This window comes from Amaranthus tricolor, chromosome 3 (assembly GCF_026212465.1).
Source record: "Amaranthus tricolor cultivar Red isolate AtriRed21 chromosome 3, ASM2621246v1, whole genome shotgun sequence".
Lineage (NCBI taxonomy): Eukaryota > Viridiplantae > Streptophyta > Magnoliopsida > Caryophyllales > Amaranthaceae > Amaranthus > Amaranthus tricolor.
In genome coordinates this window covers 31,831,775-31,844,824 of record NC_080049.1, presented here as the reverse complement: position 1 = coordinate 31,844,824, position 13,050 = coordinate 31,831,775, and the positions used below count along the sequence as shown (strand labels likewise).

General features: G+C 29.7%; 3 protein-coding genes across 4 annotated transcripts; 1 reads left to right on the top strand and 2 right to left on the bottom strand.

Annotated features, from left to right (window-relative positions):
- Positions 1–3,871: 3,871 nt before the first annotated feature.
- On the top strand, positions 3,872–7,334 carry LOC130808618 (uncharacterized). 2 transcript variants are annotated; one of them, XR_009040708.1, is made up of 3 exons: positions 3,892–4,587; positions 5,526–5,731; positions 6,866–7,334. XR_009040708.1 is itself a non-coding variant. In XM_057674073.1 (2 exons), exons 1-2 carry the CDS (start codon positions 4,161–4,163, stop codon positions 6,880–6,882), a joined length of 444 nt encoding a protein of 147 aa, XP_057530056.1. In that variant the 5' UTR covers positions 3,872–4,160; the 3' UTR covers positions 6,883–7,334. The 2 variants fall into 2 exon arrangements, 1 of the variants encoding a protein (XP_057530056.1); XM_057674073.1 differs by lacking the exon at positions 5,526–5,731 and having other exon boundaries at positions 3,872–4,587.
- Positions 7,335–7,780: 446 nt separating this feature from the next.
- On the bottom strand, positions 7,781–8,442 carry LOC130808620 (uncharacterized). The gene has a single exon (XM_057674075.1). It carries the CDS (start codon positions 8,376–8,378, stop codon positions 8,169–8,171), a length of 210 nt encoding a protein of 69 aa, XP_057530058.1. The 5' UTR covers positions 8,379–8,442; the 3' UTR covers positions 7,781–8,168.
- Positions 8,443–12,152: 3,710 nt separating this feature from the next.
- On the bottom strand, positions 12,153–12,637 carry LOC130808619 (uncharacterized). The gene has a single exon (XM_057674074.1). The coding sequence runs from the start codon at positions 12,562–12,564 to the stop codon at positions 12,340–12,342; it is 225 nt and encodes a 74-aa protein (XP_057530057.1). The 5' UTR covers positions 12,565–12,637; the 3' UTR covers positions 12,153–12,339.
- Between the last annotated feature and the right edge of the window lie 413 nt (positions 12,638–13,050).

The window sequence follows — 13,050 nt, the reverse complement described above, 5'->3', positions numbered from 1 at the left end:
TGTAGGGCCCACCAATCTTTATTCTTGACTTATCATTTTATCAACAATCAACATACAACTATTAGTTTTGTCTACACAAAGACAATCGTCAATCAAACCAAAGCGTGTCTGCCACGCCGCTATATCCCTCGCGTCGTCCTTACATCAACTCCACGTTTGCTTCTACTTTCAGATGAAGCCGTCACCTTTAATAATAGATTAAATACGAAGTACTTCTAAAATACTCGGCTACATTTTTATTATCGGCACGATTTATATTCAAGCTTATTTTATATATTACGACTAATGTGTAAGAAAAAAAATATAATTAAATGTAATGGCGAATTTAAGGTTCAGAGTCCCAGAAAGCACCAATTAATTGACGAAATTTCGGCAAAATTTTGTTAGTAAAATTAACGATTATTTCCTTACTTGCTAAAATTTTAAATAAGACATACCATAAAAAAATGGAACAAAATAAATCAACTGGCCTAATAAAAAATGAGACAAAATAAATAAATAAGACAAAAATACTAAAATGAGTGAGTGTTATAATCAAAAGACTTTAGTATTAATTTTACACTTTTACTCTTACCAATAGAAAAGTCTACTTTATATTATAAAAAGACGCCAAGAGGCACGTGACCCGTAGGCTCCAATATACGTCCGTCATTGGTCAAACGAAATCTTGTTTGAATCGTCTAATCGCTTAGTTTCATAATATTAATTTTTGTAATTTTTAGACGTGTATAGTTTAATATATAAATGATCAAAATAATGCATCGAATTGCATAAAAAGTCAAATGTAGCAAGTATAATGGAACGGAGGAAGTATTTTTATTAAAATTTAAAATAAAAGTAGTGGATAATGCATGAAAATCATACTAATTTATTTTTAAAATAATAAAATGAATTTTTTTATTAAATAGAATCAATCACATTATCTAAAAAGTAAGATTTACTCCAAATTGAGACAAGATTTTCACATCTTTTATTATTAAATATATATTTATTACATAAGTTATTAAAGAACTTAAAGATGAAAATATTTTATTTTACAATTATTTTACAATGATTTTCACAGCTTTTATTATTAATTCACAAAAATATTCTCCAACTTTGTGTCATCCGATTCTTTCAATTATTTTATTATTTAGATTATTCATTTTCCGATCACAAATTAATAATTCATGCATATTATTTTTAGATTATATCATTCTCCAAATCAATTATTTAGATTATATCCACAATAAGATCAGCGACAAAATCAAAAGTAAGGAGGGGATAGTCGTCACTGTAATGTGTTGTGCAATCTTGATTATGACACTTATATCGTACAATCTTAAATGAACCAGTGGCGGCCATGATAGCTCGCATCCTCCATTCACAACCTTTCTCCTCCGCATTAGTACATTGGATAACATATTTTGAAGGCTCAGACTCAATTACACGAAAGTTTCTATTATTAGATATCACCCATGCTTTGACATTCTTCTTAAGGTGGTCTAAGGAGCTAAACTCTTGCTCCATCCTAAAGTCACCATTTTCAGTCATGAAGTTGTCATTCTTCCAGGTCATCCATGCATCAATCAATCTTTAATCAACCTCATCAATTCTAAATTAATCTTGACATGGAGCACCATCTCTAATCGTTGCATCTAGAGCTTCTCTTTTTTCATCATCCTCCTCTGAATCTATGCTCATCCTCCTAATCTAAAGAGTCAACCTTATTGGCATTACGCTTACCTAAGTGATTCGTGGAGAAGGTGTTCATTACACCACCACCAATGCCACATGAATGAGTTGGAGAAGTAAACTCATCTAAGTGCTCATTAACGTAATTTGGGTTAGTTAACATTTCTGTGAATGTATCATGGCGTATACTAGGACCTGATTCTAGAAGTTTCATGCTAGTCATGACTTCCCTCACATTACCCAAATTTGCAACCATTTCGACATAAACCTCCATTGTCGTTCCAGGGGTTTGTGATGCCACATAAGCAAGAGCACTTATGCTTTCATCATTCTTAATTGGGACTAACACATTTTTCCCAGTCACCGAATATTTCATCTCAATTTTTAACATAAAAGAGTTGCGATCACAACCAATTACATCATAGACTTTGCTATAAAACACCTCAAAGTAGTATTCTGACGATGGATAAACATCACTGCATTCAATCATGCATTATACACAACATCGGATCCAATATAACTTACTTCCCCACCCCAATATACTATAACGAGATAATGAGCCATATTCTGCACACACAAGTATGTTTTAATGTGATTTCACATACACTTTATTGTTGATTGTGAGTAAGGGAAGTATAAATGTGAATAGAAGAATGTATAATATTAAAGTATTACAACACTTATCAGAAGGGTCAATTCAAATATAAAGCTAACAATACCATGAATATATACTAAAACCATTAAACTAACCCTACACAGTAATAAACTTTCATTGAAGCATTTCATCAAACACTTTATATGCTTACCAACCAAATCATAAAATTCAACTACAAATGTGTAAAATGTAAGCTTAAATCATGAAATCAAGAGAATGTAACAAACAATCAATCTACTTATAACTTCAAATGACAACAATAAAACAAAAAAATCAATTTGCAAATTGAAAAAAATTTAGAGTTGTACTCATACCTTAAATGAGGATGAAAATGAACAAGTAAAGAAGGAGAAGATGGCAATGTAGTTGATTAATTTAGTTCAATGAGAGAAATTGTAAATATGAAGTAAATGAGGACTGAGGAGTGTAGAATTTTTTTTTAATAAAACTAGCAGCAATGAGGAACAAATGGGATGAAGTGAAGAATGAGGCAGCAGGTTGCGTTTTGTACAGCTACAAAACCGCCATCTCATAAGCGGTTTACTCTAATTTTTTTTGTTTTTTATAAAAAAATCCATCTAATACAAGTTGCTATTTCATGTAACTGTTTTCTTAAAATTTCTAAGCAAACCGCTAAGTGAGGTAGCGGTTTTATAAAAAAAAGGAAAAAAAATATTCTCCCACCTGTCCTACGTGGACAGTATTGAGGGAAATATTTTTCCCTTTCATGTACATTGGGAAATATTTTTGTCTTAGGCATTATTTTGGGAAAATTCTCTCATAACTCATACTCTCTTGTCCTATTTATTTTGCATCATTTACTATTTAGTTTGTCCTATTTATTTTGCACTATTTTTATTATTTTTGACAAATTCTTTTAATATGTTCACACAATTTACCCTTTTAATTAATTTCCTAAAAAAGCTTTATTTCCTTTTATTATATTAATTAAAAAAAACTTGTATATAATACTCTTAACTATTGTTCATTGACTCGACTACCCCAAACTATTATTTAACTTTATATACCCCGATCCCAAGTATTGGGATATTTAATTTTAAACACTATACATCTATATATATTATTTTCAAACAATTTTTTAAAGAGTATTTTAAATCCGTGACCAATAGTTATGAATATACAAGTTTGCAATCCAATTAGAGGATACGATAGTTTGAGATAATTTGAGTAAATTTTCAATAAATTCAAACAACAAAAATGGAGAAAATATTAATACCTCCTATTTAGCTTAATTGTCCCATTTTTTTGGCACTATTTCACCTATCACTTTTAATTTATATTTACTCTTAATCTATAAGTTAAAACATAGTCATGCGGGATCTTATTTGATTTGTCTCAATACAAGAATTATTAATATCAATTTTTATAATTTTTAATTAAAAATAATTTGAGATATTAAAAATTAAAATATTACTTCGCTAAGTATGAAAAGTCAAATGGGACAGTTGGACGGGAGTATATTCAAAATCAAAACCAAATTCCAATTATTTTCAATTTTAACTTTTTCCGCTTTTGCCCCCACATCCTTCCCTTTTTCTTCTTCCATCTTCCTCTTCATCACCATTCATCAGATAAGCTCCCAATCTATTTTCTCTCTCTACGTTTCACCCAATTATAGCTTTCCATTTGTTGATTGTTTCTTAATATCACATAAATCCACCTCCAAAATTTCTCAATTATCCATTTGCCTCGATTCGAGCAAGATTTCCCCCCAATTGGTTTTCCCCTAAATTTTTAGGGTTCTTGTATAAATTTCCGGGGAAAATTCACTTCATTACCAATTCCAAAATTCAACATCAATATCTTCAAAATGTTGACGACTCAAAATGATCATCATCAACAACATAATCAACAACAATCTAGGGCTTTACAAGAATTATCTTCATTAGTATTCAACATTTTACGTCATCCTCCATCACCGTCAACGTTGAATCTCTCTGATTTTCTCTATCCACCTCCAGCGATTTCATCGACGCGATCATCGTCTGCATCTTCTGTTAGGTTTCCGTCACAAATAACGCCTGCAGGATTCGCATCTTTAATGTTAGGGATTTCTTTGGCTTTGATGCTTTGTGGATCGGTGACTTTTTTTATAGGGTTTATGTTGTTGCCTTGGGTTATTGGTTTGGTGATGATGTTCTATTTTATTGGTCTTGTTACGAGCATATCGGTTTTGGGAAGAACTTTTTTCTGTTACGCAACCTCTTCACCGTATTCTCATGGAAAGGATTTTTCTGGTATGATATTTTCTTAAAAAGTAGAACTCACAGTATTGTCTTCGTTTGTTTTTTTGTTATTCGTACTCCTTTGGCGTGATTATAACTATATAGTCAAGGCATATAATTGTTCTGTAATTTCATGCTTTTGATTTTGCTTATTTGTTATGATATTGGGACTTTGAACTGTGTTGAGGGAAAATGTTAAAATTTGATTGCAATTACTTGAGGTGTACATAGAGGGTTTCGGGGTACTCTATTTCAGGTCGGATAAAATATTTTTTATATGGGTCAGTTGGGATCGAGTTGAGTTCTATTCCGGTCAATATGGTCAAATTTAAACAGCTCTAATCTTTAAGTAGATCGTTTTTTATACTTTTCCATGGTAGGTTAAAGAACAATACAATTGCTCTGTAATCTCATGATTTTGAGTTTTTGGCTGTTATTCTTTAATGATTTTGGAGTTTGTTTTGTGTTATGGGGGAAAATGGAAATGATAGAATTTGATTGCAATAACACTCTGATGGAGAGAAAGAATATTAAGTATATGAATTCTACTTCAATATACAAATTATTTTAGAGTTGGGATTGGAGATGATTATTGCTGATTTGGTAGCATTTCTTGTTTGTTTGTACAATTTTTATATTATGGCGTGTATATGAGTTGCTTGTTTTGGTTAAACAAGCCAATTGACTTTGCGTATGTGCTTTTTTCGCTGGGTAGATAACAGCTGGTACTTCTACATCTTGAACTTGTCCATATGCGTAATTCCCTGTGTTTTCTGTTTTAATGTGTGATTTCCTAATACATGTAGATGACAGATACAGACCCATCTTTGGAATTGATATTTTGGCATTGTTATTGATATAATGTGACTCACTAAATAAGAATTTGATCGCATATTTTGTACAATTTGAGGAGCTTTACCTGTTTCCTGTATTTTTATCTGAAACACCAGGAATTGATTTGGGAGTACATTTTATCTAGTGAAGAGCTTATTCATTGTGGGTGTGTTTAGCTGGGAAAGGCCAGATCCTCGTATCATCATTTTATCTCCATTTAGATATTGGAGTATCTTTCTAGGAAGGACAGAATGTGTTTCAGGAGTCAATATGTGCCATTGAAAATCTGAATTTATGAGGACCTTGACATTTGTTTTTGAATGTAAGGGTTACTTACAACTCTCAGTTATTTTACTTGGTTATACTATACCTTTCATAAAGGATTTGGCCCAGATCAGAAATTAAAATAATATTTCTGATGTTTAAATTGTTTTTACATCATGGACTCATTGTTGCATGATAATGCTGTTAGGATGTTTAAGTGGATTTGGGCATTAAGTCATGTCAATTTATCTCTTGACATTGCAGGATTAGTGAATTGGTATTACTAGCATAGTACTATGCTATCTACTTTGGGTTGACAGCTACTATCCAGTGTGTATTGGTTGATTGATATCTCATGTTTAACATAATGAAGCTTAAAAGTAATGTATTCAGTATATTAGTTTAGTGCATGCTCTGATATTGCAAAGCCTTTTGCTACTAGTGAATTCTAGCTGGTTGCAAACCTCTTTAGATTCCTGGAGAAATTATTTCATTGTGGAGCATCGAGTTTTGTAGTCTTGAAGTTTGTGATTTGCGAGTGAAATGATTATAGATAAGCCCATTGGAGAATGAGGAAATGGCAATGCAAAAATTTCAAAATTCTTTTGTTGTTTGTGATGTCTCTTTCGCTAGGTGTTCTGTATTCACTTGTGGTTGGTTGATGTTTCCTTTGGTGACTTTTTGGATGATAAGCTTGTGATGAGCACTTGAAGTTCGTTGAACATGTCATCTTAGATGGATCTGAATCTGTTAGATATTGAAGCACATCTCTAATTGGTTTTAAGTGTTACCAGTATTTGGGCTATTAGTTTAGTGCCTTTAGTTGTCAGTTCCAATCAGAACCATGAATTGGATGGCGTTGAAAGACTTTTTGGTTGAATTTTTGTTCTCGTCTGCTAAGCGACTATGGAGGTATCTGTATAATGATTGTGATTAGTTTTGGAATAATCAGTGTGAAACAACATTCCGCTACCCCAGTGCCTTTAAATGGCTTCCAGCTAGTTGAGGTTTGTGAGGCTCAAATGTGCGTAATTTTACCCTTATTAGTAATAATAAAAGATGTTGTACTTTTTATGTTGGTTTTGCTCTGTATGATTCAGTGATTTTAATGACTTTAGTTTGTTGCATATCAAAGTGTTTTTTTTTTTTTTTGAAAAATGACTGGTTTTTTTAATAACTTGCATTGATGCAGCATGGAAGTTCTTGTGAAGATGGTAGAGACATACAGTGCTATTGCAACGGCATCAAACAAGGACTTGTAATCATGGACTCCTCATTTAATGTTTGGGGAAATGGCTATGAGCCGGCAAACTGGAATTTGGAACGTCGGTGTAAACTTATTTGAAGATTGTTGGTGGAACTTGTGAATAACTGAATATGGCTTCTTCGTGCAGTAGGGGGGCAATTTTCTTTATCACGTTTTCAAAATTGCCTACTACAGTGCTATTATTATACTAGTGTGGAGAACAATGAAGGTTCTTTCATGTCAAACTTGTTATTTTTCATATGATGAAAATGTTGCTCTATATAATGTAAATAATTAATGCCATGAGGCACTACCATATGTAGTTCTTATTTTCGGATATTTTCGGGAAAGAATACATAGGAAACAACTTGTTTCCGGACATTCATGAACATCAGTAAAAACAAATTTAGTTGAATCTTTTGTCCCTTCACAAATAATTTTGTACTGATTTATTGTTATCGTTGTTGCGTAATTGTTGTATGGAACTCGTGATTCATGATCTTGTGTTCTCTTGTTGGTTGGTTCATGTGATTGTTTTATGTTTGTTTTTATTCCTGTTACTTTATTTTAAAACAAACTTATTTTTGCTAAAGTACACTTATTCATGAATTGCTCTTACGTTTAAGAAAGCTCTGGTTAGTTGGCTCATGTGATTTTTTAAAATTTTAAATTGGGTTTATGTTTTTGTCATTTTATTTTTAAATAAAATTATTATTGTTGAAATGGGATTTTTTTATGTGCATAAATCTTATAATATTTAATTTTCTAGTAATTAATCTTTTGCTATTCAACCTAATTAAGAGATCTCGAAAACTTTTGTAGGAGGTAACATCGTGGAACCAAGCTAAGAAAGTGCACTTAGTGAGAATAGGATAGAATATAGATTTTCACATAAAAGTATCATACACAATTGAAAAAAATTGTTCTGATTAGTACATATCACACGTTCTCCACAGAACTATATTATGTTTAATAACTATGTAATTAAATCATTCCATCATCATCAGTATATTCAGTGTATTCCGCTCATTAAAACTATGATCATCATCGGGAGAAGTATGACAGACAACAAATCATACTCATAAAAAAAAATGCTACCAAAGAATACTTTGGCTTGAGAAAAATTATACCCCAAGAAACTAGTATGACAACCGAATTTTAAAGACTTAAACAATACACAATTGAATGAAAAACATAGCCAATTGAATACCAAAAATGACAAAAAGTGAAAGAAGTAAGCTTATATAAATCAACCAGTATAGATATGAACACCAATAGCAATGAGGAAAATAGTGATGAGACCAAAGAAGATGATGGTATGAACTAGTATGGAAACGCCGCTGGTCTGCATATTAGCAAACTCAACCATTCTCCCCTTGCCGGGGATCTGACAAAGCAGCCCCGGTGACAACAGCACGAACAGCACCAACGCGATCACCACCGGGCCCCAGTCTGCCATACTGATACTATCTTACACTTAGAATGAGAATGTATTGCAGGAAAGTGGACTTCTCTCAAGTGTTGCTATATATAGAATGAATTATGCATTCTGTTGTTTTGGCGTGTTCGGCATTCTTAGCATATGTGTTGTGTAGTGGCAAAGAAAAGAATAATGTAGTAGTATTTTAGAGGAGCAAGGAATATCAAAATTAATTTAAATGAATTCTTGGACATTAACGGCCCGTTTGGAATATAGTATTAAAGGGCGGTAATGGTAATAAAATTAAATAATAAAAAATTTGGTTGTTTGGATGTCTTCAATAGTAATGGATGGTAATAAAATAAGGTAATGAAATTACCAAAAAGGGCCATTTTTATTACCATCAAACAACCTGGTATAGGCTGTAATGGTAATAAAGTATTACTGTGGTAATAAAATAAGGTAATTTTGTTTCGAGCTGAAGAAAAAAAAAATAATGAAGAAAAAAAGGTAATGTATGTAATTATCCAAAAAAATATTATTATTAAAAAAAGAATCATTAGATAGAATAATTTAGATACAATAATGCTTTTAGATACAAATATACAATAATAAAACTAAGAGTCATTACCATTTTTTATTACTAACAACCAAATGCAATCAATGGAATATTATTTTCCATTACCATTTTTTAGTCATGCACACCAAACAAAAGAATCTTCATTACCAATTCTCATATCCATTCCTTCATTATTATTGCCATTACAACATTTCATTTCTATTACTTCATTACCATCAACTAAACGGGTCGTAAGGGTATTACTTACTAGTAGATGGAAATAAGGCAATACTTAACTGAAATGTGGCACTTTTTTTTATGGAGTTTTGTTGAATGAATAAAATGATTTTTTATTTTTTTTATTTTTTTATATGTTAGGTTGTCAATAAAGTATTGTAATATTGTCTTTTTTTCATTGTGAGTGATGAGTAGGCTGATTTTGAAGATAATTGAAAGGAACATATTGAGAAGGTGGCCACCATTATAGGGTTTTTTTTTTTTTTTTTTTTTTTTTTTTTTTTTTTTTGTTTTATCATATTTCAATTATTATTAAGGGAAGCAAAATAAATATACTTCTATTATGTTACTTGTTAAATGTTGATGGTTTTTGAAGAACAAATGTATTGAGAATCTTGAATCAATTTTGTAAGTCGAGTGTTTTTTTTCACCTTTGTGACATGAGCTCAATTTTTAATATTTATAGAATAACAGAATGGATTAATTTCCTCCCCTATACTTATAGAGATTCATTAGTTTACCTCGAATCAAAGAAAATATGTTCAAATGTGTTATTTGCCTTTATTAATGGTTGCCCTTTTAACTCAAGTGTCATACTTAGATGGTCGGAATTTAAGAGAAAATATTTTAAAAGTGTATCTTGTTATCTTAGTGAACATTATCATAAGCAAAAATTTAATTATTATCATACAATTAGTTTTTTTATAGAAGTATTTATTTTAGACTTTAGTTCAACCCTATAAATTTCACTTGGTTTAGCATACCAATTATACAATTTACTTTGATTTTATTCAATATAACTCAACTCAATCAAAGAACACACCTTCAAATTTTATCAATTTTTATATTTTATTTCTGAATGTATTCTTCTCCAACCTCTCTTCCCTTAATTATTCAATCCTTTTCTTTTGATCTTCATAGAAAGTTTATATTTGAAGGCGAATCCAGTCTTCAAATATTATGAGCCTAGAAGTTATTCTAAGGTTCACTTTTCAATTTTTTTTATTGTAATTAATAATCCTTTCCTAAAGTTGATGGGGCATGGGGCTCATGCCCAAAACCCCTTTTAAGTCTACCTCTTGATATAATTGAATGAATGATCATATAATCCAATTAAAAAACTGTAAAATTTCATATGGCATTGTTATAGTGCTTTTCCATATAAAATAATTCTTACTAAATTTTAACATAAACTTATTCCTTAATATATGAGTAATATATAACAATTAGATATGTTTTTTAAAATTTTCTCGGTATATGATATTTTTAAATTTAAAAGCTACATAATTAATTTTTCTTAAAAAATATATATATTTTTTATTGTTGAAGTATTTGCTAATCAATAAAGTTTCTTCATTAAAATCTTAATTTCTAATATATTTCATCAAGAAACAAAAAATACATAATAATCAAAAATAATTTTAAAAATGATAAAAAATAATTATAATAACGTTGTTGGAAGATAGTGACTACCTAAATTTCCCTTAAAAAGTATGAGAACTATAGTTAATACTTATATTAACAACCATATTTCTTTTCATTTAAAGCACTATATATACTAAATTCTCTATCTATTTTATAAGATACTCCTATATTATAATTTTATATAGATAATAAATAATTACATCTCTATTTAAAATTTATATTTATATAATTTTATATTAATAATTTCGTACATTGCATAAATTTTTATACTAGTATTCTAGTATGTCCATGAATTATCAATAGTTTCAACTTTGAACTCTAGCATTAAGCGTTTCTCGTACTCTAAAATTGGGTGACTTTACTAACTATGAAAGTGAAAGTCAAGTCAAAATGGGAATTTTGATATATATACATGAGATATATTTCGAAATTTTCCATAAATCTCTACGTAAACATGTCATCCTCAATCAAACGGAAAAAGTACTTTTTATAGAGATAAAAATAATGATCAATCACATTATATGTTATGTTGAACTGTTAATCCTAAATCAACTTAAGATGGTAATAAAAGACTATAAGCTCGGTATTTTTTTAATTTGCTATATACTTTTTAAAAACTCTCATTTTGATTAACCTTATATTTATATATATATATATATATATATATATATATATATATATATATATATATATATATATATATATATATATAATCTGTAGAGACATAAAAATATGTAGTTCAGTATTGGACTTGATAGATAACAAGTTTTTTTAGCTATCTTGTTGATTGGATTTTGATTTATCTATTAGTTGATAAAATACGGAAAAAATATTTTGTAAATGTCATTTGATTTTTAAGTCAATAGGAAAATTAGTTTTTACATCAAAATAAGCAGTTTTTTTTATTAACTCTTAACTTATTGCCTTTCTTTTATTCTAATAATAAACAACCAACAAACTAATATTATTATAATTTATAAATATTGCTTTTAGCAATTGACTTAACTACAAAATAATAATCAATACTAACAAACAATCAAACAAGTAAATGAATCAATTCACATCCAACAACTAATAATTATTTGCCAAGCTGATTCGTAGTACTTTACTTAAATACTTGGTTGCATGAATACTTGGCTTGATGTATGTTTAAGTATTAGATAATACGTTTATGTATTTAAGTTGATTCGATATATTTTACTTAAAATTAAGTCTTGCTCAATCTATTTTAAAAAAAATTCTTGCTCAATGTATTTAAATATTTTTTACTCCTTCTATCCATTTCAAGTGATCTATTTAGGATGTTACGCTATTCATCAATCACTATTGAATTATATTGTATTCTTAAAACATAAGTTGATTATAGTCAAATAGAATTTTATTTGATTGTTTAATGTAAATTTATTTACAACCTAGCATTTAAAGCTATACGTAAAAATATCATATTTCCACAATTTCAATGACCCCTCAAAAAAGTTCACAACTAACACTAATTAATAATAGTAATAAAATTTACTCCGTAACTTTATAAAGTGATAGATTCTCTTATGTTTTACCCATATGAGTAATAATAAACACTCCAACATCAACAAAATACATATTTTGATTTTACTCCTCCAATTCAAAAATTTTATCAAGACAATACATGTGATCATAAACCATCATTTAGAAATATTAATTTCATTAACATAAAAATTACTCGGAAATGATGATAACTTTGATTCAATCAAATTAAATTTGAGTGGTTTACAAAAAGGACTTAAAATACAAGAAAATGTTCTAACCCCAATACATATGAATACCAAGTGCAATCAAGAAAATACAAATGAGACCAAAATAGAGAAGGGCATGGAACAAAATAGCAGCCCCACCAGTACGAAAGCTTCCAAACTCAATACACCTTTGCCCACCAGGCACTTGAAACAACAATCCAGGAGAAAGTAACACAAACAAGATTGTTGCAATGAAAACTGGACCCCAATCATGCCCATGGCTATGCCCCATCCTCAATTTCCGACGATTAGATAAATAGACAGATAGATAGATAGACAGATCGATAGATGGATTATTTTTTTGGGATGATTTGAGATTGTAGTATGCATGGGGGTGTTTAAGTAGTAGAAATAGTAGAGATACTTTGAGGAGAAGAAAAGAAGATTACAATTCTAATATTGAGGATTTTTTATGGTGCAAGTTATCCAGGATTCACTATTGTTGCCGCCCCACTTGCATTAAAAACACTAAGATTGAAAATGGTATGTGATGTTTGTGGGGGAATAACTTGTTTTAGTGGCTCATTTTTAATTTTCCAATACAATTTTTGGATTGTGGAATTAGTTGTGTAAATAAAATGATGCATTAAGTCTTACTAGATTTTAAAATATATTGAGGAAAAGTGTAGTAATTAGTCATTGGGTTATTCCCCTTTTTCTTTTAATGGGGTTTATTAGATTTTTGTGTTGCCATCATGTATGTATAAAAGACTTTAAT